Raw genomic sequence first — 27,519 nt, 5'->3', positions numbered from 1 at the left:
GACACCAATGGCATTACCCGTATGGTTGATGAGGATCTCCATTTTGCAAATCTAAGGTCCAATACAAGAGGTCCACGAGTGTTATTAAAATAGGCCGATGGACTCAGGTTGTGCCCCAGTTCCGGATCTTCCGGGATTCATCCAATAAAGTCTCTCGGACATTTAGTTTTAGTTTGTTTTAGTTTTTAGACGAAACTCGCTGAGCACAGGTTTGGCCAAATGGGCTTTTATCCCAGAAACAAGATGGCATCAAGGCCTCAACGCTTTTTGAGTTAACTTGTTATGGCTCCAATCCCGCTAACGGGATCGATATGACAACTACCAGTGAAAATAGAGGGCGCCAAATTCAAACCACAGAAATCTCATAATTACAATTCCTAAAACATACATGAGTCTTATAGAATTTTTTAATTAATTGTTAATCCCACCAAAGTGTCCTATTTCAAATATGCTTTTCAGCAAAAGCATTACAAACAATTATGTTAGGTCTCCACCAAACCACAATAAGCACAGACATTTTCCAGCGAAATATAGCATTCACAAAAAGCAGAAATAGAGAGAAAATGAATCACTAACCTTGAATTATCTTCATCAGATGACACTCATAGGACTTCATGTTACACAATACATGCATGTTTTGTTTGATAAAGTTCATATTTATATCAAAAAAGTGAGTTTACATTGGTGTATTAGATTCACTAGTTCCAAAAACATCAAGTGATTTTGCATAGCCACATCATTTCAACAGAAATACTCTTCATAAATGTAGATGATAATACAAGTTATACACATGGAATTATAAATATACCTCTCCTTAATGCAAACGCTTTGTCAGATCTTTTTTAAAGTTTACGGAAAAAGCAACCCATGCAATAATCTGAGACGGAGCTCAGAACAGTAGCCAAATTAGCCTCCATGTTGAAGTCAACAGAAAGCAGAAAATACATGATAAATGTTTGCTTACCTTTGGTGAACTTCATCAGAATGCAGTCCTAGGAATCCCAGGTCCACAATAAATGCTTGATTTGTTCGAAAATGTCAGTTATTTATGTCCAATTAGCTACTTTGGTGGAAAGAGGCATAGAATAGAATGGGGAAAGAGGCATAGAGTAGAATGGGGGAAGAGGCATAGAGTAGAATGGGGAAAGATGCAGAGAGTAGAATGGGGAAAGAGGCATAGAGTAGAATGGGGGAAGAGGCATAGAGTAGAATGGGGAAAGATGCAGAGAGTAGAATGGGGAAAGATATAGAGAGAAGAATGGGGAAAGAGGCATAGAGTAGAATGGGGAAAGAGGCATAGAGTAGAATGGGGGAAGAGGCATAGAGTAGAATGGGGAAAGAGGCATAGAGTAGAATGGGGAAAGAGGCATAGAGTAGAATGGGGAAAGAGGCATAGAGTAGAATGGGGAAAGAGGCAGAGAGTAGAATGGGGGAAGAGGCATAGAGTAGAATGGGGAAAGATGCAGAGAGTAGAATGGGGAAAGATGCATAGAGTAGAATGGGGAAAGAGGCATAGAGTAGAATGGGGAAAGAGGCATAGAGTAGAATGGGGAAAGAGGCATAGAGTAGAATGGGGGAAGAGGCATAGAGTAGAATGGGGGAAGAGGCATAGAGTAGAATGGGGAAAGAGGCATAGAGTAGAATGGGGAAAGAGGCATAGAGTAGAATGGGGAAAGATGCAGAGAGTAGAATGGGGAAGAGGCATAGAGTAGAATGGGGAAAGATGCAGAGAGTAGAATGGGGAAAGATGCAGAGAGTAGAATGGGGGAAGAGGCATAGAGTAGAATGGGGAAAGATGCATAGAGTAGAATGGGGAAAGAGGCATAGAGTAGAATGGGGAAAGAGGGGGAATGGGGAAAGAGGCATAGTAGAATGGGGAAAGAATGGGGAAGAGGCATAGAGTAGAATGGGGAAAGAGGCATAGAGTAGAATGGGGAAAGAGGCATAGAGTAGAATGGGGAAAGAGGAGAGTAGAATGGGGAAAGAGGCATAGAGTAGAATGGGGAAAGATGGGGGAAGAGGCATAGAGTAGAATGGGGAAAGAGGCATAGAGTAGAATGGGGAAAGAGGCATAGAGTAGAATGGGGAAAGATGCAGAGAGTAGAATGAAAGGGGAAGAATGGGGAAAGAGGCATAGAGTAGAATGGGGAAAGATGCAGAGAATGGGGAAAGAGGAATGGGGAAAGAGGCATAGAGTAGAATGAGTAGGGGAAGAGGGGTAGAAGAGGCATAGAGTAGAATGGGGAAAGAGGCATAGAGTAGAATGGGGAAAGAGGCATAGAGTAGAATGGGGAAAGAGGCATAGAGTAGAATGGGGAAAGATGCAGAGAGTAGAATGGGGGAAGAGGCATAGAGTAGAATGGGGAAAGATGCAGAGAGTAGAATGGGGGAAGAGGCATAGAGTAGAATGGGGAAAGAGGCATAGAGTAGAATGGGGAAAGATGCAGAGAGTAGAATGGGGAAAGATGCAGAGAGTAGAATGGGGAAAGAGGCATAGAGTAGAATGGGGAAAGAGGCATAGAGTAGAATGGGGAAAGAGGCATAGAGTAGAATGGGGAATGGGGAAAGAGAATGGGGGAAGAGGCATAGAGTGGGGAAAGAGGCATAGAGTAGAATGGGGAAAGGCATAGAGTAGAATGGGGAAAGAGGCAGAGAGTAGAGTAGAATGGGGAAAGATGCAGAGAGTAGAATGGGGAAGAGGCATAGAGTAGAATGGGGAAAGAAAGAGGCATAGAGTAGAATGGGGGAAGAGGCATAGAGTAGAATGGGGAAAGATGCAGAGAGTAGAATGGGGAATAGGCATAGAGTAGAATGGGGAAAGATGCAGAGTAGAATGGGGAAAGAGAATAGAATGGGGGAAGAGGCATAGAGTAGAATGGGGAAAAGAGTAGAATGGGGGAAGAGGCATAGAGTAGAATAGAATGGGGAAGAGCATAGTATAATGGGAGAGGCATAGAGTAGAATGGGGAAAGATGCAGAATAGAATGGGGAAGAGGCATAGAGTAGAATGGGGAAAGATGCAGAGAGTAGAATGGGAAAGAAAGAGGCAGAGAGGTAGAATGGGGAAAGAGGCATAGAGTAGAATGGGGAAAAATGCAGAGTAGAATGGGGGAAGAGGCATAGAGTAGAATGGGGAAAGAGGCATAGAGTAGAATGGGGGAAGAGGCATAGAGTAGAATGGGGGAAGAGGCTTAGAGTAGAATGGGCAAAAAGGCAGAGAGTAGAATGGGGGAAGAGGCTTAGAGTAGAATGGGGAAAGAGGATGGAAACACATGCACAGAAACAAACGCACAGTGACAACAGCATGGGAAGTAAATGGGAGTGTCCATAAAAGTGACAGTTTACACTCCACAGTGTCACCGTTTACACCCCACAGAATCATGGTTTACACCCCACAGCATCACAGGTACACCCCACAGCATCACAGTTTACAACCCACAGGGAAGGGCATCACAGCTTACACCCCACAGTCTCACAGTTTAAACCCCACAGTGTCACAGTATACACCCTACAACATCACAGATTACATCCCACATAATCACAGTTTACACCCCACAGCATCACAGTTTACACCCCACAGTATCACAGTTTACAATCCACAGAGAATGGCATCACAGTTTGCACCCCACAGCATCACAGTTTACACCCACAGGGAAGATTATCACAGTTTACACCCCACAGGGAAAAGCATCACTGGGAAATACATAATACAGACCAGATCAAACACCTTTCATTGACACACTAAAGGGATATGGAGGCAGGCCAACAACACACACACACACACTCACACAAACACACACACTCACACATACACACACTGACACATACACACACACTTCCAAAATATGACATGCCAAACCACACTTCTTAAATATGCATATTAATATTTGTGTTACTATTTGTAAGGAAACACTTTGAAGTTTGTGGAAATGTGAAATTAATGTCAGAGAATATAACACATTAGATCTGGTAAAATAGATTACAATGAAAAACATGCATCTTTGAAATGCAAGAGAAAGGCCATACTTTCAGATAGGAGTCTAGGTGTCATTTAGATGTTGGCCACCAGATGGCACCAGTGTGTGTACAAAGTTTCAGACAAATCCAGTGAAGAATTACATTACTGCACAATATGTTGTAGTAAATCTGCCAGGTGTTTGCCAAAATCTGCCGAATTGGTCAATTGATATTTGTTCAAGTACTTAACTATAGATAACATACAAAAATGCTATGGTAATATATATTTTTTAGTTTACACACTCCCAGAAATGTCATACATGACGGATAATTAGCTTATACACTAACTTTCACAAATCTAGATGGCCGGGCGGGGTGGGTGTGGAGCCAGAGACAGAAGTAGGGTCAAACTGTAGAACCCAGTTCCTACATTTGAACATAAAAATAGATTTTTATCAAACAAAATGATGCTACATTTTATCTCTGGGACCCTCAGGATGACAAGTCAGAGCAAGATTACTGAATGTAAGTACATTATTTACCTTCAGAGGTGAATGTATCAAACCAGTTTCTATGATAAAAGTGTTTTGTTGTTGTGCACTCTCCTCAAACAATAACATGGTATTTTCTCACTGTAATAGCTACTGTAAATTGTACACTACTGTTAGATTAACACGAATTTAAGCTTTCTGCCCATGTCAGATATGTCTTTGTCCTGGAAAGTTGTCTGTTATATACAATGTCATTCTAGTTACATTAGCACACATTAGCAACAACAGTCCAGGATTAGGGGCACCCATCCTGTAGAGATTGTTGGTTTGGCTTGTGTGTGTGTTTGTTTGCTGTTGGCCTGCCTCCATAACCCTTTAGTGTGTCAATGAAAGCTGTTAGATCTGGTTTGTATTAGGTATAACCCTGTGATGTTCTTCCGTGTGGGGTGTAAACTGTGATGTTGTTCCCTATGGGCGTAAACTGTGATGTTCTCCCCTGAGGTGTGTAAACTGTGATGTTCTCCCCTCTGGGTGCAAACTGTGATGCTGTGGGGTGTAAACGGTCATACCCTTCTGTTAAGAGAATTATGTTCTCAATGTTCATAAACCAATTCAATCAAACTAGAGGCTAAAATAGTGAATAAGGTTTATTCACGGGAACATTGTAAAGTCAAGAATACAAAACAATTCATGTTATACAACCATACGCACACATATTCACACTAACATTAGCACACAATGTCCTGCTACGCACACACATTCACACTAGCAGAAGGTATCCTACGCACATTCACACTAACAGAAGGTATCCTACGCACATAGTGTCTCACTACCCAGCCGACAGAGATTAGACCTTGAGACGTACTCCCCGTTAACTCCCAAATCTCTAGGCATGGTATTTTCTCACTGTAATAGCTACTGTAAATTGTACACTACTGTTAGATTAACAAGATTTTAAGCTTTCTGCCCATATAAGACATGTCTATGTCCCGGAAAGTTGGCTGTTATATACAACGTCATTCAAGTTACATTAGCGCACGTTAGCAACAACAGTCCCGGTTTAGGGGCACCCATCTTGTAGAGGGTAAGAATCTTACCCTCTTAAGAATCGTACTCTTTTTTTCAATTTTCACCTAAAAGGACATACCCAAATCTATCTGCCTGAAGCAAGGAAATGCATATTCACTCTCCCGCTTAAGCCAGCTGCACCAATGTGCGGGATGAAACACCATTCAACTGATGTCCTAAGTCAGCCTACAATCAACCGGCCCGCGATGAGCCAAGTTAAGACCCCCCAGGCCAAAAAATCCTGTGACAAAATATCTGTATGCAACCAATCAAATTAGATTTTAGTTTGATTTGTGTTTGTGTGTCTCTCAATTCATCACAGCCTCATTATTAGCTTGGAGCTAGAGAACCCTTAACAGACACCAAGCAATAAACTGGTACATCTGTGAAGGACGGAGAGAGGGGGAGAGAGGGAGAGAGAGGGAGAGGGAGAGGGAGGGAGAGAAAGGGAGTTAGAGAGAGAGAAAGATGGAGAGAGGGAGAGGGAGAGGGAGAGGGAGAGAGAGAGAGAGAGAGAGAGAGAGAGAGAGAGAGAGAGAGAGAGAGAGAGAGAGGGAGAGGGAGAGGGAGAGGGAGAGGAAAGAGGGAGAAAAACAGCTCCCCTTCAGGACTCATGGTGGAACAACTTGGTGTGTAATAAATCTTTCAATTAAATTCAAAGGGTTTTACTGGCATGGGAATAATATGGCCACACTGCCAATGCAAATTAAATTGATTATAAACAAAAGTGAGAAAAAAAATCTGACATTAAACTCACAAACTTTTCAAAGGAACAGAGACATTTCATACATAATATGTCTATATACGGTGTTGTAACGATGTGCTAATAGTTAAAGTACAAAAGGGACAATAAATAAACATGAATATGTATTTAGAATGGTATTTGTTCTTCACTGGTTTCCCTTTTTGTGTGGCAACAGTTCATATATTGTCTTTCTCTGACACTCCCACGTCTCATCTCCTACCTGCGACTCTGACCCCCCCCAACAACCCTCCCCCTGCCTCCCCTACCCCTGCAATCCCTCCACCCCGCATTCCCCCGCCACCTCACCCAACTCCCTCCCCCTGCCACCCCCTGCCATTTCTCTCCCTGCCATATAGTGTCAACCTCCAATGACACTATAAAAGAGAGGTAAAGAGAGTAAGAAAGAGAGAGAGGGGGAGAGACAGAGTACAGCTATGAGGGTCAGGCAATATATTAACCTTTACCTATCTATAGTCATGATACTGAACTCCTCATCTCTGAGCCTTCTATTGAACTACTCCTCTGCCTCGTCCACTTCCTCGTCCTGTCGTCTGCGGGAGCAGTTCAGTCTGAATGGGATGTACCAGAAGGGTGATGTGATTCTGGGAGGTCTGTTTGAGGTCCACTACTTCACTGTGTTCCCTGAGCTATCTTTCACATCAGAACCCCAGCAGCTCTACTGTGAGGGGTGAGTATTCATCTACTGGACTGGACTGGACTGGATGTGTGTCTGCACCTCTCCTAAAAAGGACAGATAGACATGCCTACTATATGAAGCCTCACTATGATCAGTGTTAACCAACCCTGGTGCCGGAGACCTACTGGGTTCTTGTTACATTGGTGAAGAGTACATTGCGGTTTCAAAATATCTCTGAATAAATTTTGTGTATTAAATTGTTTTCTATCATTATTCCTGTTTTCTAAGCAAATTTACCTTTAAGATAAAGCTATTTTATTATCTATCCTTGACAGAAGTAACTTGTTTTCTCCTCTCAACCCCTTGACAACACACACTCCTCCACACTCCAACACACACTCTCACACACTCCTTAAGAGGTGCACAGGGTTCAACACCTCTAGAGCGATTTAAAACATTTACAAATTGATTGAATATTCCTTTTCAGTTTTACCAGTTGTGGTTTCCAGCAGGCCCAGACTATGGCGTTTGCAGTAGATGAAATCAACAGAAACCCTGACCTTCTGCCAAACATCAAGCTCGGATACCAGCTCTATGACGACTGCCAGAAGTTGGGCGTATCGCTCCGTGCTGCCATGTCATTGGCCAGTGGGAAAGAGAAAGAGTTCTTATTGGATGAGAATTGTTCTGGGTCACCCCCGGTGCTCGGGATTGTGGGAGACCCAGGGTCCACAAACTCCATCGCCATCTCCAGTGTCCTAGGGCTGTTCCGGGTTCCCATGGTAAATCAGAAAGAATAGAAAGATGGCATCATTATTGGAAATGTCCTTCTTTTATTCCAAAACCCCACTTTGAGTGAGAAACAGCATGTTTAGGTCTTAAATGTATCTAGGTATGAAACCTTTAGATTATATTAATTCATTGAAGAATAACAAATTAATCATTGTATATTTCTCTCCCTCAGGTGAGTCATTACGCCACGTGTTCCTGTCTGAGCGACCGGGGAAAATACCCATCCTTCTTCAGAACCATCCCCAGTGACGCCTTCCAGGTCTGTCTCTAAGAAGGCTACAATGACATGATTACACAGTGAACCGTCAGCTCCCATGTATACTCACTATACACTTTATACTGTGTAACGGCATTACAGTTAAATTAGAAGTAAAAAAAAAAATAAAACATCTTAGATAAGGTTCAATAAAAGGTGACAAAAATAATGTATGTAATTTATGCTGATCTCTCTATACTCTCCAGTCTCTGTAATAACACCAGTAATGTCTAATCTCTGTTGATGTGATCTCAGGTGCGAGCCATGATCCAGATCCTACGTCGCTTGGGTTGGACCTGGGTAGGGCTGCTGTTCAGTGATGATGACTACGGAGTTCATGCTGCCCGGTCCTTCCACTCAAGCCTGGCCGAGTCAGGGGGCTGTGTGGCCTATTCCCAGGTCCTGCCCAAAGACAACCGCCCCACTGAGCTGCAGAGGATCGTGGGAGAGATCAAGAGCTCCTCTGCTCGTGTGGTGGTGGTGTTCTCCAACGAGGCCTACCTGCTCCCTCTGGTGGATGAGGTTCAGAGATTATTTTATCTTGACAGTTGATCTAAAATAACTCTTACAATACATCCACATTTTAGCTTCAGAGGCTCTAATCCAGAGAGATTTACACTTCATAATAATAATATTAGTAATACCATTAAGGAGATTATTTTATCCAAAGACACTGACAGTCAGTGATGTTTGCATGTATTTTACATATCGGTGTCCCTGGACAGTTAGTGCATCCATCCTAAGATATCTAGGGGGGGACAACCACATATCACAGTTTTAGTAAGTATGTTTTATCATCAAATGCATTCTACAGACATTATTACAGCCATAACAGCCATAACAGCTGTAGGATGTTACTCTCACAAACAACAGTGTATAAAAGTGTTACAGCATATTACCACTGTGTTGTTCTTGATGCCAAGATTATTAAATATAAAGCTGGTCTTACAAGGTGGTGGTGCAGAATGTGAAGGGTCTCCAGTGGATCGCCAGTGAAGCCTGGAGCACTTCCTCTGTGTTTCACACCCCCCGTCTCATGCCCTACCTGGGGGGTACCCTGGGTATCGCCATCCGTCATGGAGAGATTCCCGGCCTCAGGGACTTCCTGCTTAGCATCCGCCCCGACGACCATCCTGACAATAACCCTGGAAACAACATGGTGAAGTAGTTGTCTTTTAACTCCAACCATTTAATTACTTCATACATTATGTTTAAAACATTTAAAGGGCTACTTTGCCTATAAATTCTACAATACAGAAGAAAAAAACTAGTGTTCCTCTAAAACATTCCTTCTCTGTTCTGATAAGGTGAGACAGTTCTGGGAGGCTGTGTTTGGGTGCAGGTTGGAGCCCCCAGCAGGTTGGGTGGAGGCTGGGGGTGATGTATGTACAGGTCAGGAGGACCTGAGGGATGTGGAGACCAACTGTGGGGATTTATCTGAGCTCAGGCCGGAGTATAACGTGTATAAGGCAGTGTACGCCCTGGCCCATGCCCTGCATGACCTACTGCAGTGTGTGCCAGGGAGAGGACCTTTCAGTGGGAACCGCTGTGCCAGCCTACAGAGACTGGAGCACTGGCAGGTGGGATATATTCATACTCAAGCACACAAACACTATTTTCTAAGTCAAGCCCCCTGACTTCATACTGTCTTTTGTCTACATAATCTCCTCCTCATTCCTCTCCTCCCTCTGTTCCCTCCATCCCCCTCCTCTGACCAGCTGGTCCATTACCTGGAGAGGGTTAACTTCACCACAGGGTTTGGCGATCGCGTTTCTTTCGATGACAACGGGGACGCCCTGGCCATCTATGACATCCTGAACTGGGTGTGGCTCCAGGACGGGAGCATAGAGGTGGAGACTGTGGGTGTGATGGACGAATCAGCCCCCACAGGACAAGAGCTCACACTGGACGAGGACAGAATTTTCTGGAATTTTGAGTCAAGAAAGGTTATTCGTAAAGTTATATAGCTACAGAGCATATTTCACTACTGCAACAGAAACAGTGTTAACTCATTATCAGTGGAGGGCAAAGAAGCATTAAATATGGGTGTGTAAATATGGGAGTATAAATATGGGCGTATAAATGTCTTACATTCTCCCTCCTAGAACGACATTGTAAACAAGAATTTGTTCTTTGACTGACTTGCCTATTTAAATAAAGGTTAAATGACCCCTCGTCCTTCGTCCTTATAGCCTCCACGATCAGTATGCAGTGAGAGCTGTCCCCCAGGCACCCGTGTAGCCAGGAAGAAGGGGGAGCCTGTCTGCTGCTTCGACTGCATCTCCTGTGCTGAGGGAGAGGTCAGCAACACAACAGGTCAGTGAAATTAATACCATTTAAAGTATTTGAGGGTGGTTTGGGGCTGTAGAAAAGGTTGCCCACATTTACTTTGTCTGTCTTTCTGTCAGACTCGGCCGAGTGCTTGAAATGTCCAGAGGACTTCTGGTCCAGCCCGGAGCGTGACCTCTGCATCCCTAAGGGGGTTGAGTTCCTCTCCTACCAGGAATCCCTGGGCATCTCCTTGATGACCGCCTCGTTGTTAGGAGCCCTCATCTGTGTAGTGGTCCTCGGAATCTTCACCCACTACCGGAACACACCTGTTGTCAAGGCCAACAACTCTGAGCTCAGCTTCCTGCTTCTTCTGTCACTCAAACTCTGCTTCCTGTGCTCGCTGCTGTTCATTGGCCGGCCACGGCTGTGGACGTGTCAGCTGAGGCATGCAGCATTTGGTATCAGCTTTGTTCTCTGTGTCTCCTGTATACTGGTGAAGACTCTGGTGGTGCTGGCTGTGTTCAGGACCTCTAAGCCTGGGGGCAATGCCAGCCTGAAGTGGTTTGGTGCTGGGCAGCAGAGAGGAACAGTCCTGGTTCTCACCTCATTCCAGGCTGCTATCTGCACAGCCTGGCTGGTTTCAGCCTCTCCAACTCCACACAAAAACATGCGCTACCATAATGATAAGATTGTATATGAGTGTGTGGTGGGGTCGGTAGCAGGGTTCGGAGCGTTGTTAGGATACATCGGCCTGCTGGCGTTCCTTAGCTTCCTCTTGGCTTTCCTGGCTAGGAATCTTCCAGACAACTTCAACGAGGCCAAGTTCATCACCTTCAGCATGCTGATCTTCTGTGCTGTCTGGATATCCTTCGTCCCTGCCTACATCAGCTCTCCTGGGAAGTATGCAGATGCTGTGGAGATATTTGCCATCTTAGCTTCCAGCTTTGGCATCCTGGTGGCGCTGTTCGGCCCAAAGTGTTACATCATCCTGCTGAGGCCAGAGAGGAACACCAAGAAGGCTCTGATGGGCCGGTCCTCAACCAAGACATAGGGAGAATCTTCGTTATATTTCCTTGATTTCTCACGTCCTCTCTCCTCGCTTTCATCTCAAAACCTATTAGATTAGAAGGTCAGGAGGGGCGGGATATCTAACCTTCTCGTTCATTGGGTTTTGAAAAGGAGACCGAGGAGAGAGGACACAAGGAATCACGGAAATGTAATTGAGATTCTCCCATAGGCTCAATACCATAACAGCAGTTTACAGTGGATTTTCTCTCCTCGTCTTCTTCATGTTCTCTGTGCTGATCTGAAATATGAACACTAGGTGGAGATACTATGCCTGCTAGGGATTTGCTTCACAATCTGTCATGCAAAGAAAGGAAAGGAGACATGTATAGTAACAGAGTTTGATGGTCTCAAATAGTTTGATGTAGCTCCTTTTTGTTTCTACTTCTGTTTGTAGTTTGATGGCAATAAATGAAATCAAAGAGATTTATTGTTTTGTTAGCTCTCTAGTGATGTGTAGTAGCATGTTATTGATTATAATTATGATGTTCTGTGACTAAATATTATTACCTTGGCCTGTTATGTAGGCTTTGAATGTATTTAATTTGTCTGTGTGCGTGGCTTTAATCTTCTATGGGATAGGTTATCCCCGATGAGTGGGTTTCTGCATCGAAAAGCTTCTGCTGCCACACTTATTCACCAATGAATTAATTAATCATTAATGCACATTTTCATTTAATAAAAGAGTTTGACCTGAAAGGAGTTGCAGAATGTGTTTTTATTGAACAGTTGAAATGAAGCTATATATTTTATAAAAAAATGAGGAAACTGTGTCATATTGGAATAGAGAATTACATACCTCGTAAAATGTGAAAGGATAAAACAACATTTTTCATAAACCGTATCTAATTGAACTGATTTGTTTTCAGAACTGACATTCAGGGGAGAAATGGATATCATTAAAGTCTATTGAAAAGAAGAGTCATACTGTGATTCAGAGGAAGACTTACTCAGTGTTGATTCACTATTGACTCACTATTGATTCACTGTTGACTCAACCATGAGTCACTGTTGAATCATTAGAAACATACACTACCAGCAGGGTAGAAAAGTCCTGTTCATTTGTGTCCATCAACTTTTTAGGTATTGTCTGTTAAATATGTAACTTGCTGGTAAGTATTATACAATGTATCATGTCATTCTTTAAGGTTTTACCATACAAAACAACAGTGAGATGGTGTGATAAACTAAACACAATGAAGACTATATTTGGACATCATATTGTTCTTGGTGTTTTCTAATTGGACATCATGTATTTCTTGGTTGTTTCTAATTCAATTTGTAAGTCGCTCTGGATAAGAGCGTCTGCTAAATGACTTAAATGTAAATGTAAATGTAATTGGACATCATGTGTTTCTTGCTGGTTTCTAATTGGACATCATGTGTTTCTTGGTGGTTCCTATTTCGACATCATGTGTTTCTTGGTGTTTCTCTCTGGTCTCAGGAGAGAAGGCAACCACAGAGCCCACTTCACACTCCAGGATGACCTTTGACCCCTTGAGGCCTCGATCACGGTAAGGCAGGGGAGGGCTTATGAACAGCCACACGGCACAGATGATCACCTGCATTTACAAACACAATTTAAATATCTTATAAATGACTGATTAATTCAGTTAGGTGACTTTGAAGTTATTTTAATGTTAAAGCACTCACCTGAACACTGATAAAGAGGAAGACACTCCCTCTCTGCTGAACGGGTCCAAAACACCTCATCATCTGCAACAGTGGTCACGGCAACAGTGGTCAGGGTGACGCCCATCACGTCATTGAAGGAGAGGAGAGGAACTCGAGCTGACGAGGGACGCAGGTGGTCCGATGGCTGTTGGACCAGAACTCCAGAGGACACCGGTCACATTACAAAGAGCCTGGGAGAAAAGCATCATTAATTATTCAGTCTAATAAGTTTTAAGAAAGCATTAACACACAACAGACTGTGGGAATAACCACCCACCTCAGTGATGTGAGAAGACTGATGATATTCAGTTCACTGACCTGTGGTGTTGCTGACCTCTCCCTCAGAACAGGAGATGCAGTCGAAGCAGCAGACAGGCTCCCCCTTCCTCCTGGCAACACGGGTGCCTGGGGGACAGCTGTCACTGCACACTGACACAGGTACATGCCATGTAAATAATTTCATTTGAACAAAACCATTCACTTCATGTTATAAAAATGGTCTTTCTTACCGTATTAGATCCTGTGTTCCACTGGATGGCTGATTGGTTGAGAATTCTCTTCGATTATAATCACAGCCGTATATATCCCCCCCCAAGCAGACACATCGATGGCTCTGAACGAACTTTATTTAACTCTTTGCAAACTGGAAAACATTTATCCGGAGGCTGCATTCATTGTAGCTGGGGATTTTAACAAAGCCAATCTGAAAACAAGACTCCCTAAATTTTATCAGCATATCGATTGCGCAACCAGGGGTGGTAAAACCTTGGATCATTGTTACTCTAACTTCCGCGACGCATATAAGGCCCTGCCCCGCCCCCTTTCGGAAAAGCTGACCACGACTCCATTTTGCTGATCCCTGCCTACAGGCAGAAATTAAAACAAGAGGCTCCCACGCTGAGGTCTGTCCAACGCTGGTCAGACCAAGCTGACTCTACACTCCAAGACTGCTTCCATCACGTGGACTGGGACATGTTTCGTATTGCGTCAGATGGGAATATTGACGAATACGCTGATTCGGTGTGCGAGTTCATTAGAACGTGCGTCGAAGATGTCGTTCCCATAGCAACGATAAAAACATTCCCTAACCAGAAACCGTGGATTGATGGCAGCATTCGAGTGAAACTGAAAGCGCGAACCACTGCTTTTAATCAGGGCAAGGTGTCTGGCAACATGACTGAATACAAACAGTGCAGCTATTCCCTCCGCAAGGCTATTAAACAAGCTAAGCGTCAGTACAGAGACAAAGTGGAATCTCAATTCAACGGCTCAGACACAAGAGGCATGTGGCAGGGTCTACAGTCAATCACGGACTACAAGATGAAATCCAGCCCAGTCACGGACCAGGATGTCTTGCTCCCAGGCAGACTAAATAACTTTTTTGCCCGCTTTGAGGACAATACAGTGCCACTGACACGGCCTGCAACGGAAACATGCGGTCTCTCCTTCACTGCAGCCGAGGTGAGTAAGACATTTAAACGTGTTAACCCTCGCAAGGCTGCAGGCCCAGACGGCATCCCCAGCCGCGCCCTCAGAGCATGCGCAGACCAGCTGGCCGGTGTGTTTACGGACATATTCAATCAATCCCTATACCAGTCTGCTGTTCCCACATGCTTCAAGAGGGCCACCATTGTTCCTGTTCCCAAGAAAGCTAAGGTAACTGAGCTAAACGACTACCGCCCCGTAGCACTCACTTCCGTCATCATGAAGTGCTTTGAGAGACTAGTCAAGGACCATATCACCACCCTACCTGACACCCTAGACCCACTCCAATTTGCTTACCGCCCAAATAGGTCCACAGACGATGCAATCTCAACCACACTGCACACTGCCCTAACCCACCTGGACAAGAGGAATACCTATGTGAGAATGCTGTTCATCGACTACAGCTCGGCATTCAACACCATAGTACCCTCCAAGCTCGTCATCAAGCTCGAGACCCTGGGTTTCGACCCCGCCCTGTGCAACTGGGTACTGGACTTCCTGACGGGCCGCCCCCAGGTGGTGAGGGTAGGCAACAACATCTCCTCCCGCTGATCCTCAACACGGGGCCCCACAAGGGTGCGTTCTGAGCCCTCTCCTGTACTCCCTGTTCACCCACGACTGCGTGGCCACGCACGCCTCCAACTCAATCATCAAGTTTGCGGACGACACAACAGTGGTAGGCTTGATTACCAACAACGACGAGACGGCCTACAGGGAGGAGGTGAGGGCCCTCGGAGTGTGGTGTCAGGAAAATAACCTCACACTCAACGTCAACAAAACTAAGGAGATGATTGTGGACTTCAGGAAACAGCAGAGGGAACACCCCTATCCACATCGATGGAACAGTAGTGGAGAGGGTAGCTAGTTTTAAGTTCCTCGGCATACACATCACAGACAAACTGAATTGGTCCACTCACACTGACAGCGTCGTGAAGAAGGCGCAGCAGCGCCTATTCAACCTCAGGAGGCTGAAGAAATTCGGCTTGTCACCAAAAGCACTCACAAACTTCTACAGATGCACAATCGAGAGCATCCTGGCGGGCTGTATCACCGCCTGGTACGGCAACTGCTCCGCCCTCAACCGTAAGGCTCTCCAGAGGGTAGTGAGGACTGCACAACGCATCACCGGGGCAAACTACCTGCCCTCCAGGACACCTACACCACCCGTTGTTACAGGAAGGCCATAAAGATCATCAAGGACATCAACCACCCGAACCACTGCCTGTTCACCCCGCTATCATCCAGAAGGCGAGGTCAGTACAGGTGCATCAAAGCTGGGACCGAGAGACTGAAAAACAGCTTCTATCTCAAGGCCATCAGACTGTTAAACAGCCACCACTAACAGTGAGTGGCTGCTGCCAACACACTGTCATTGACACTGACCCAACTCCAGCCATTTTAATAATGGGAATTGATGGGAATTATGTAAATATATCACTAGCCACTTTAAACAATGCTACCTTATATAATGTTACTTACCCTACATTATTCATCTCATATGCATATGTATATACTGTACTCTACATCATCGACTGCATCCTTATGTAACACATGTATCACTAGCCACTTTAACTATGCCACTTTGTTTACTTTGTCTACACACTCATCTCATATGTATATACTGTACTCGATACCATCTACTGTATGCTGCTCTGTACCATCACTCATTCATATATCCTTATGTACATATTCCTTATCCCCTTACACTGTGTATAAGACAGTAGTTTTGGAATTGTTAGTTAGATTACTTGTTGGTTATCACTGCATTGTCGGAACTAGAAGCACAAGCATTTCGCTACACTTGCATTTAACATCTGCTAACCATGTGTATGTGACAAATAAAATTTGATTTGATTTTAAGGAGATTGGACCCGTCTACACGGCCAATTGTGACTAGTTTGAGCAACCCCTGGGGCGTGGTCTGCCAGTTCACAAGGTCGTACACAGCAGGGACGTCCGCGCCCCGGAAGTAGAACGGCTCCCCAAGTGGAGTGGTGAAGTTAACCTGGTTCAGGTGCTGCAACAGCTTGGAGGAGTGGAGACACAAACATGACCATTACACTGTTAATATGATGTAATAACTCAAAACATATCCCCATAGTGACTGTTAAGTGGACATGAATATTAATTGATATTAAATAACAAAAAAGGATTACATTGGCATGACCAATTCCCCCCCTGATTTATTTGTGTTTGCAAATCATGTCTAATTAACACGGGCAATAGATGAGAGTACCTCCGCTGGGCTGATGTTGTAAGGAAGGGAGCAGGTGAAGCTGCTGCCCCAGGTAGGGCTGTGTCTCTGGGGGCAGGACAGCAGGCTGTGGAGGGCGTGGGCTGCAGCATACACAGCCAGGTACACATTATAGGTTATTCTCAGCTGGGAGGTGTCTGTGAAGGGGCTCTGTATCCCCTCCAGAGTCTCTGCCCCACTGCAGGATGCCAGGCGTGGATGAGGGGAACTGGAGGTGGGAGGAGGGGTGTGTGGTAGTGACACAGAGGGGGTTGGAGAAAGGGGAGAGAGACGTGCCGTGTCCATGTGCTGCTTCAGGGCTACACCCAAACACCGTTTCCCAGAGTTCCTTCAACAGGACATCTCCGGGACGACGAGAGGGGTTGAGACTTCGAAGGTGGGCCTCAAAGCCAGGAATAGGTGCACTGCGGATAGCCACACCCACGACGCCCTGAGCGACGTTAAAGAGGGCGGGGTTTCTCAGGAGCTGTCCGCTGGTGCTCCATGCCTCACTGGCCAGAAACTGCCTGTCCGTCACGTTTCTCCGCCCCAGCTCCAGGAGTAACACCCCCATGTCAGTGTACCAGAGGAAGACCAGGATCACCCGCGCTGTCGAGGCCTGGACCGTGTCTGCTGCTCGCTTCACATCCCTCACCAGGTTCGCCCGGGTTGAGGGTCTCAAAGAGAGCCAGGCACACCCCCGTCCCAATATCAATACTGATACTAAGTTGATGAAAATATATTTTTTTAAGTATCCAGTATTAGATATAATGTAAATAAACAGAATACAGTTTTCTATACAATTGTTTCATGATGTAAATTCAATTCTGCATTTCTTTTTCTGTGAACTGGGGCGGCAGCGTAGCCTAGTGGTTAGAGCGTTGGACTAGTAACCGGAAGGTTGCGAGTTCAAACCCCCGAGCTGACATCTGTCGTTCTGCCCCTGAACAGGCAGTTAACCCACTGTTCCCAGGCCGTCATTGAAAATATGAATATGTTCTTAACTGACTTGCCTGGTTAAATAAAGGTTAAAAACATTATTTTAAAAAAAACTGAACAAGAATTTATAAAGTCGGAAACAAAAATAAGGAAACAGACGACCGTAGTCATTGTCTACAGCAATATCCCCGACCCAGGTCCATCCAAAGAGCCAGGTGAGCTGGGCCATGGTGAGGGCCTGGGAGACATCACTGGGGATGGTCCTGAAGAAGTTAGGGAACTCCTGTCTGTCACTGAGACAGCCACAGCTGGCCTGGTAACTGATCTGAGGACAACGCCATTGAATCAATCATTTCTCACTAAATACCAGACCAGATGAATTATAAGTAATAAAAGCATTATCGCAATCTTTCTAGCTGAGTGTACAAAACATTAAGAACACCTTGAGTTGCCCTTCCATTTGCCCTCAAAACAGCCTCAATTCGTTGGGGCATGGACTCTACAAGGTGTTGAAAGCTTTCCATAGGGATGCTGGTCCATGTTGACTCCAATGCTTCCCACAGTTGTTTCAAGTTGGCTGGATGTGGTGAATCATTCTTGGTACACACGGCATTGCAGTTCTTGACACAAACCTGTGTGCCTGGCACCTACTACCATACCACGTTGACAATCTTCTGTCTTGCACATTCACCCTCTGAATGGCCAATATACACAATCCATGTCTCAATTTTCTCAAGGCTTAAAAAACATATTTGAAATCCTTTAACTTGTCTCCTCCCCTTCATCTACACTGATTGAAGTGGATTTAACTAGTAACATCAATAAGGGATCTTAGCTTTCACTTGGATTCACTGGGTCAGTCTATGTCATAGAAGAGCAGGTGTTCCTAAAGTTTTGTCCACTCAGTATATAACCTGGTTGTTGAGAGAGAGACTAAGGACACAATCACATCAATATGTTTTTATGAAATACCAAATACCCTAAAAAAATATCTCATTAAATTCTAGACTATCTGAAATATGATGAATTAAAGTATTATGGCAATTGTTCTAGCCATTGCACTTTCTGGTTGTGTGGAGAGAGACTGACCACAGGCACAGAGAGAGGCCCCAGGGTCCTGGCCAGGATGATGGTCTGAGTGGACGATACATCACCAATGACCAGAGAAACAGGGCAGTCACTAGATGGCCGTGCTGGAGAGGACAGAATACCCATAACATGGATGTTTAATCAGAACCACATGATACCAAGTACATGAACTACAATATTTGATATTAATTTCGTGTAGAGTCTTCACAATATTAATGGCTATTTGGCAAATACATTTCATTAGATTTTAATTTTAGGTAAAGATGAGGTTGAGGTTAGTGGTTAAAATCACATTTGAGGTTAGAAATCTCTGTAGTTTCACATCTGATGTTCCCCCCTGACACCAGGGACAGTGCCCCTCGCAGGCTTCAGGGATGCTGATTACAGCTGTCCAGGATACGGTAGCCCAGCCGAACCCCAGGCAGCAGGAAGGGGTTACGTCTATGACTACCTGTGTAGAAAAGGCTCATGGAGTTGGTGGAATAATCCTTTAATTCATTGCCACTTACTCAGCTGGGCCAGGGGCGCTTTAATTAGGTCAGGTGGAAATGTCCGACAGCTCTCAACTCCATAAAAGGAGGAAATTACCATCGTCTGATCTCGCTGCTTTCTCTTCATTAAAACCTGTTGGGGTTAGGGGGCAACATTTTCACTATTGGATGAAAGGCCTGCCCAGAGTAAACTGCCTCCTACTCTTTCCCAGATGGGAATATATGCATATTATTATTACTGGTGGATAGAAAACACTCAGAGGTTTCTAAAACTGTTTGAATTATGTCTGTGAGTATAACAGAACTCATATGGTAGACAAAAACCTGATAAGAAATCCAAATAGGAAGTGAGAACTCGATTTTCAAAACAGTGCCATTTGAAGTTCAGCTTAGATATGGATGTGCATGCACTTCCTAGGGCTTCCACAAGATGTCATCGTCTTTAGATTCTGGTTGTATGATTCTACTATAAAGGAGGGGCTCATAATAGCTCTTTGAGTGGGTGGTCTGGCAGAAAGCCTCGGTCTCATTGCGCGAGGGCACGAGAGAGTGTTCTTCTGTTCCAATGCGTTTCATCAGACAATGAAATTCTCAGGTTGGAACCTTATTGCTGATTAATGTTTAAAACATCCTAAATATGGATTGCATACATCATTTGACTTGTTTCTACGACCTGTAATGGAACTTTTTGAGTTTTTGTCTGGAGGAATTGCTTGTGCTTTTTAAGGTTTGAATGCTGGGCTGAACAAGCTAGCAACAAGTGGCTAAATGATTGCCTTTATGGAACTTTATGGAACAAATCAGTCATTTATTGTCGAACTGGGATTCCAGTCTTTGGAATGAGGTTGAAGTTAATCATTGGTGAAACGAAGAAGAGGCACATCCTGGAACAACGTTACACTGTTGATAGTTACGCAAGAGAGAAAATGGTGCATGTTTTGTTTACTTTCTCTATCGAATACAGATTGCCCCGTCTACAATTTGATCGATTATTAACGTTTAAAAATACCTAAAGTTCTATTACAAAAGTAGTTTGAAATATTTTGGCAAAGTTTATAGGCAACTTTTGAAATGTTTTGTAGTGATGTTGTGTTTTGGAAAGCTGTTTTTTTCCGGATCAAACCTGCTTTATAAATGGAAATTCTGGGTATACATGGACGGAATTAATTGAAAAAAAGGACCAATTGTGATATTTATGGGACATATTGGAGTGCCAACAAAGAAGCTCGTCAAAGGTAATGCATGATTTATATTTTATTTCAGCGTTTTGTGTAGCGCCGGCTACACTAATTCTTTTGTTTACAACTCGTTCAGGTGGTTCAGGGGGGGTGCATGCTATCAGATAATAGCTTCTCATGCTTTCGCCGAAAAGCATTTTTAAAATCTGACATGTTGTCTGGATTCACAACGAGTGTAGCTTTAATTGAGTACCCTGCATGTGTGATTTAATGAAAGTTTGAGTTTTAACACGTTTTATTTGAATTTGGCGCTCTGCATTTCCATCAGTTATTGTTTATAGTTATTACTGTGGAGCGCGACTTGGAGTGCACGCTTCAAACATATTGTGTAATGTGAATGGTCAATGATCACGGCCCTACGGATCCTCATAGGACAATTATGCAGTCAATATGGTTAATATGTAATGAAATTGATTACATGTACACATGAAGAAAATGGAAAGGGTGAAATGAGAAACGTCATTGTTTGCCTAAATGACTCACGGATTATTACTATTGACTTCTTAATGAATTGGATTGTTGACTTCCCTAATTATGTAAGGGAATATCCCCCCCCCGAAATGGACAAAAATGAATGGGAAGTCATTGGCATTGGACAAACCATATACACGATGTCCAATACCACCCAATTCGGCGTTGATTCATGCAAAGTTGATTGCAAATGCCATATGGCAAATGCCAGTTGTAACACTTTAAAAATCCAACAGGTGGCGAGTGCGCTCCACCTTGGTGTTTCATATTGGAAATGTAACCCAAGTCAACATCCATAAGCAACATTTTGCAAAAATTATTTTTTTGTCAAAAACTGATCACCCCTTAAAAAAGTGCTTTCTGGACCGTTTTTCGAAATTCTTTCGATTTCTTTTGTCAATTACACATGTGTAAGAACTGTATGAATATAATTTTGTCCAATTTTATTATCAGCGTTTTTTTGTTTTTTTTACATGCGCATAAGGAATATGTTTTGTCCATTTGCAATATGATTTCATAGGAAGTCAAAAGTCAAAAGTCAAAAATGTCAAAATTAAAATAAAAAAACTTCACACACCCTTAAAAAAGTGCTTTCTGGACCGTTTTTCGAAATTCTTTCGAATTTTGTGTTAATTACACACATATAAGAACTGTATCAACATACTTTAGTCGTATTTTATTATCATAATTTTTTTTAATTTTTTTTTTTACTTGTGCATAAGGCATATGTTTGTCCATTTGCAATATGATTTCATATGAAGTCAAAAGTCGATAATGTGAACTTTAAAAAAAAAAACTTAGCACCCTCGTAAAAAAGTGCTTTCTGGACCGTTTTTCGAAATTGTTTCGATTTTATGTCAATTATTTTTTATATTTTTTTTATTTTACCTTTATTTAACCAGGCAAGTCAGTTAAGAACACATTCTTATTTTCAATGACAGTGGGTTAACTGCCTGTTCAGGGGCAGAACGACAGATTTGTACTTTTGTACAATGCTTTTGTAAAATTGTATTATCATAATTTTTTTTTTACTTGTGCATAAGGAATATGATTTGTCCATTTGCAATATGATTTCATAGGAAGTCAAAAGTCAAAGTCAAAAGTCACTTTTTTAGGGGACAAATGCCATAAGAAATTTGACATGCTCAAAAATCCTGCAGAAATGCAAAATTTACTGGCCAGCTGAACTCGGGATGGCCGGGCAGTGATAGTTGTTCCTTTCCATCACTCGTTGTGTGGATTTCATCATGTCCATTTGGTGATGTTTTTTCACTGTAGAATCATATTGCAAGTGCACGTGCATTTGCAATATGTTTCAATGGGCATTTACCATCACGAATTTGTCATGCTGAAAAATCATGCAGAATTGCAAAATTGACTTACCTGATGAACACAGGATGGCCGGGCATTGATAGTGGGTCTTCTCCATCGCTCGTTGTGTTGATTTCATTATGTCCATTTGTTTATGTTTTCTCACTTTTGTTAAGTCACTGTGGGCATTTACCATCACGAATTTGTCATGCTATAAAAATCCTGCAGGAATGCGAAATTGACTGGCCCGATGAACTCGGGATGGCTGGGCAGTGATTCTGGTTCATCTCAATCGCTCGTTAGGGTTGATTTCAGAATGGCACTTTGGTGATGGTACCTCACTGTTTAAACATATTGCAAATGGACAAGAGTCACCAGCAAGTCACGTCCATCAGTCAATTAGATATCATTCTGACACCAAACTGATACAAACGGACACCAAACCCACTTTTTCCAACTCGTTTAGTAGCCAACTATCACATACTTCAGAGCTGGCCCAAAATTCACAACGCCTTCGGTTCAAACCATAAAAAAAACATAAAACACATAGTTACGTTCTAGCTGCGGGTCCATTTCTTATGTTATGTGTAGGCCTAGCTGAGGCGACCCCGAATCCCAAGTTTCGGCTCGATAGGTCATTTGGTGTCCGAGCAAAACCCTAATTGGTGCTGAAAATCCACTTTTTTCCATGACTTGCTATGGCGTCCTTGAATTAGCTATCGGACAGAAACGTTGGGTTCCGTCTCTATGGGCCGAGCAGGTCGCAATGCACCTAGTCTTATGACTCTGGGACATTTCTAAATGTTGTCATTTTCGTGATGCAAAAGTGAATTGAAGTCATTGCAAATGTACTAGGCTGTTTCTCGGTCCGAGAAACTTCTAGAGCCACGTAACTCACCACGCACTATCGACCTGAGGTCTGGAACAGGATTCCAAAGTTTCGGGACTCTAGGTCTGACGGTTCTTTAAAAGTTCCAAGAAGGTTAACTAATGGAACAAACGCCCTCACGACGCCAGGACAGCGGAGTCAATCACCACCTTCCGGAGACACCTGAAACCCCACCTCTTTAAGGAATACCTAGGATAGGATAAAGTAATCCTTCTCACCCCCCCCCCCTTAAAATATTTAGATGCACTATTGTAAAGTGGCTGTTCCACTGGATGTCATAAGGTGAATGCACCAATTTGTACCAATTTGTAAGTCGCTCTGGATAAGAGCGACTTCTGTGGCTCAGTTGGTAAATAACGCCAGGGACTTAAATGTAAATGTAATGACTGTAAGTGCTTTGGATAAAAGGCAGCTAAATGGATGTAATGCAGGCAGTGTATGTCTCTACGCACCCCAATGGGTCCCTACTTCCAAGCTGTGTGTTTGTGTGATTTAGTTTTCCTTTGATATTTTATGGGACAAATGACTGAATTACAGTTCATGGGGGTTGCCTAATCACATATATGATGTTTTGGAAAGATCTGACTTTTTTAACCCCTCGAAACAGCCCCTGAGACACCAATTATGGCACTTCCGGTTGGCACAGGAAGCTATAAGTCAACACATATCCTCCTTGGGGTATGCTTTTGCAGAATCCTGAGTTTTAAGTCCTTATGTTAAGAACTGACTGATTTACACATGGTTGAATGCACTATGTCTCAAACTGCAGGCAAACTGATATACACTTTTAGGGCAAACTCCAGGAATAGAATACACAGGTTTAGTGGCCTGATGGACTTCATACAGGTTCCACTTCCAGGTTGTTGGTCTATGGGGAGAAATGTAATTGTAAGGCTTTACTGTTAAGGGTTAATGCTACACGGTCAAGGTTAGGCTTGCACAGATCGGGAGGACCTTAGGAACGCACCTGAGGTCGAATTGTGCTTCTCACCCTAACGGTTCTCTCACTGTCACCCAAAAGCAAATGACGTTGTGGGGCAGGCTTCATTTTGGGCCTACTTTACTAATGGTTGCTATGCTTAGACCGAGCGAGCTACGGTCAAGCGGGGCATCTCGTTGAACTCGGCACGGCCTAGAGAATATGGAAATGCCATTGCAGGCTCTGTGTTTCTTTAAGCACCGCACTTTGTCACTCCATCCTTGCTGTGTGTGTGTGTCTGTGTTTGTGTGTGTGAGAGAGAGCTTTTCTTTGACATCTGTTGGGAGAAATGACTGACTTACAGTTTATGGGGGTTGCCTAATCACACATATGCAGTTTTGAAAAGATCTGACCTTTTTAATCCTTGGAAACTGCCACTGTGACACCGTTTAAGGCACTTCCGGTTGGCACAGGAAGCTATAAATAAACTCAAATCCTGATTGGGGTATGCCTTTACAGAATCCTGAGTTTTAAGTCTTTACGTTAAGAACTGAGTTATTTACGGAGGGTTTAGTGAGTGTGTGTTATTTCAGAAAATCATACAAAATCATAGAAATCTCGCAGAGCTCCGCAGCACACTTTAAAAAGATTTGTATGAACACCCTGCAACTGGATCTGTAACTGTTGAAAAAAAAACTATCTTTGAACATCACCAATCTGTCATTGTACGATTTCTCTTAAATGACGATAGATAAATGGCTGGTTCTTTTTTTATTGACTACGGAGGCTCCTTGACTTTGACGTGAAGTGGAAAAATAATTTCTCTATTTTCATTTTGGACCTTCAATCCCAGAGAAATGTCCATAACTAAAAAACCGTTGAGGCCTAGACGCCATCTTGTTCGGGGCCAACTGCCCATTATGCCAAACCTACGCTCACCAAGTTTCGGCTTCAAAATATTTTCAGTTATCGAGATAAAGCCCCGTCGTGGTTTTATCCAATTGCAATATGATTGCTTATGCCCTCTTGTGGGATTTTCCGGGACAGCGGTAAAATGACCAAAATTTGATTATTTTATGAAACGGAAACCCAATGTCTGACAAAGTTCATTTGATGACTTCCCGGTAGGTCCGGCCCTGCCGCTCGGCCCGACGCCGTCCGCAAATTTTACAAACGTTTTCGTTTGTAAGGGACCGTACATTTGCAATATGGACTTTCTCACTAACCATACAGCAAATGGAAAAATGTTCCCTTAAGGTATGATAATCATGAATGATTGTTATATGATCTTTGGGATGATGACTTTGATCAGATACATGTTATTTGTTTCCTTTGTTATGCAGCACAGACTACTCAGTAAATATACCACTTTATGGTTCAAGGAATTCCGGCCTCAGTCTCATCCATTCCTCTGTCACCTGACACGTGACCACCTTCACTGTCAGTCATCCTACCGGTCCAGCTACCCACACAGATTCCACTAATCTTTCAATGGTCCTTCGAACCGGATGATGACTGAACCAAAGACAGGTGAAGGAAATGGAGGGGAGAGGGAAGAATTGTCTCCACTGGAAGGAAGAAGAGAGGAGGAGAGAGCAGCTGAGGGAAGGTCTTGGAACAAAGGAAATATCCAGGAGCTAAGCCTAAAGCAACAAAGACTTCATCCTCAACCACCAGCAGCACCAGAAGAACCAGGCAAGAACCTGGTTATCTTAAGGATTATGTGGTCGAGTTTCCGACATCAAAGGGCCAGCCCACCAGAGCTCAAAGTGGTGATGGATCAACTGTACTTTTCAGCCATCAACCATCCCCTTTGAGCCAAGGACCGGAAACTGCTTTGGAGCAGGAAAGTGGTCTACATGTAGAACCTATGGAGGAGATAACTCCTACCGCACAGGTCGACCATCTTCCTGAGGCAGGCTCCGTTCACCCCTTAACTAATGGGAAATCATCGAAGCCCTCTAGACGGAGTGGGAGTTCGACCAGTGGATACCCCTTTGGAAGTGGCCATGGCAGCCGCCATTCACTATCCCTCAGCGATTCACAGACCGCTGTCCTACAAGAGAGGATGAAACTATTAGCTTTGGAGGAAATTGAGCGTCAGATTGAGGAGGAACTACAGGCTGACGAACGATGTCATCAATTGGATGTGCAGGCCCGTAGAGCTCTACAGGAACAGGAATTCATTGCCAAGCACCTGGCACAGCAGCGACGGCACCGTCAAGCCAGAAGGGAATTGGAGGAGGCACGGATGGTCTCATCCTTCCCGGAGAGAAACGAACAGGGAGTTGCCCTGACCACCCCTCCACATGGACCTGACCTGTCTGCCTTTCCTTCCCAATCTGCCCCTCTGGTACAGCAAGGCACACAGTCCCCGGAGGCTCCGGGGTCAACAGCCCACACGGAGCACGGGAGACAGGCTGCTCCGCCAACGCCTTTTATACCAGTGACACAAGTTAGCATTCCTCCATCTGGACAAAGCATCACTCCTTCGCCTTTCCGCCAATTACCAACCACGGCAAATCATTCCTCTCGTCCAGGGCCAGGCCAGTCCTCAAACATCAGGTCGGAGGGCTCTCACCCAATTCTGGCTGCCACAAATGGAGGGTCTGGGACAGTAGGGGACCGGCCCAATGAGGCCACAGTGGGCTCATCAGAAGTCCTGGGTTTATCCTTCACGCAACCAGAAGAGGGAGCCAACATTATGAAACTTCTAGTAGCCTCAGCCTATGGAATTCCCAGACCAAAACTGCCATACTTTGAGAGCGGAAAGGAGAGTGAATTTGTCCTTTTGGAAATGGCATTGGAGAGCCTACTGGGTATTCACAGTCATCTGTCAGAACGCTACAAATACCAAGTACTAATGGATCATTTACGGTTTCCCAGTGCATACAGGCTGGCCCAATCCTTTATGCATTCTGCAACACCATACACTGCCGCTCTCCAGGCCCTGAAGGCGAGATATGTTGAGCCACGCCAGCTAGTCCAGAATGAACTAAACAATATCCTGAACACATCTCCAATTAAAATGGGAGACCATGCTGCCTCTGGCTGTCCAATCCCTGACCTCGATGCTCCAATCGATTGAAGGAGAAGACGGAAACGAGCTGAAATGTGGCTCCATGTGGACAGGCTTCTTAGCAAACTTCCAGGGTACTTCAGAGACAGATTAATTGAACATTGTTTGAATAAGGGCATCCTGAAATAGGGCTCGAAAAGGACCTATACTCTCAGAGACCTGGCTGCATGGTTGGAGGTGAAGGCAAAGGCGAAGAGCATCGCTCACCAGGCCACAATCTCAGCCATAGCCACCAGGGGAAGGAAGGAGTTTGAACACCAGCAGGGACAGAAAAGGCCAAATCCCACTACCATGTACTTAAATAGTGAAGCCGGGGAGGAACCCGAGAAGAAGACCCCTCTCAAGAGCAAGAACATCAAATTCCAGCCTTACTGCCCATATTGCAATAGCAAGGGGCACTTCCTTGGCTCATGCCCCAG

General features: G+C 44.0%; 1 protein-coding gene and 1 pseudogene across 4 annotated transcripts; one reads left to right on the top strand and one right to left on the bottom strand.

Moving 5' to 3' along the window:
- Positions 1-22,331, bottom strand: part of LOC127909040 (extracellular calcium-sensing receptor-like) — a 63,126-nt pseudogene extending 40,795 nt beyond the window's left edge.
- LOC118377332 (extracellular calcium-sensing receptor-like) lies at positions 6,687-11,981 on the top strand. Of its 4 annotated transcripts, none has more exons than XM_052468522.1 (9): positions 6,687-6,949; positions 7,386-7,680; positions 7,863-7,949; positions 8,202-8,468; positions 8,899-9,105; positions 9,263-9,526; positions 9,665-9,892; positions 10,139-10,262; positions 10,355-11,981. In XM_052468522.1, exons 1-9 carry the CDS (start codon positions 6,696-6,698, stop codon positions 11,266-11,268), a joined length of 2,640 nt encoding a protein of 879 aa, XP_052324482.1. In that variant the 5' UTR covers positions 6,687-6,695; the 3' UTR covers positions 11,269-11,981. The 4 variants fall into 4 exon arrangements, with proteins under 4 accessions (XP_052324482.1, XP_052324481.1, XP_052324483.1 ...); XM_052468521.1 differs by having other exon boundaries at positions 9,254-9,526; XM_052468523.1 differs by having other exon boundaries at positions 6,913-6,949; positions 7,411-7,680; positions 9,254-9,526.
- Positions 22,332-27,519: the final 5,188 nt, after the last annotated feature.

This window comes from Oncorhynchus keta, chromosome 18 (genome assembly GCF_023373465.1).
Source record: "Oncorhynchus keta strain PuntledgeMale-10-30-2019 chromosome 18, Oket_V2, whole genome shotgun sequence".
NCBI classification, from domain to species: domain Eukaryota; kingdom Metazoa; phylum Chordata; class Actinopteri; order Salmoniformes; family Salmonidae; genus Oncorhynchus; species Oncorhynchus keta.
Note: the sequence above shows the minus strand (reverse complement) of the source record. Positions and strands in the feature narration are given on the sequence as shown.

Excerpts from the sequence above, each read along its gene's own strand:
- LOC118377332 (XM_052468521.1), top strand. The coding sequence starts at position 6,696 with ATGAGGGTCAGGCAATATATTAACCTTTACCTATCTATAGTCATGATA. Across the intron at positions 7,681-7,862 it reads GGCTGTTCCGGGTTCCCATG|GTGAGTCATTACGCCACGTG; the intron begins GTAAATCAGAAA and ends TCTCTCCCTCAG. Across the intron at positions 10,263-10,354 it reads AGAGGTCAGCAACACAACAG|ACTCGGCCGAGTGCTTGAAA; the intron begins GTCAGTGAAATT and ends TCTTTCTGTCAG.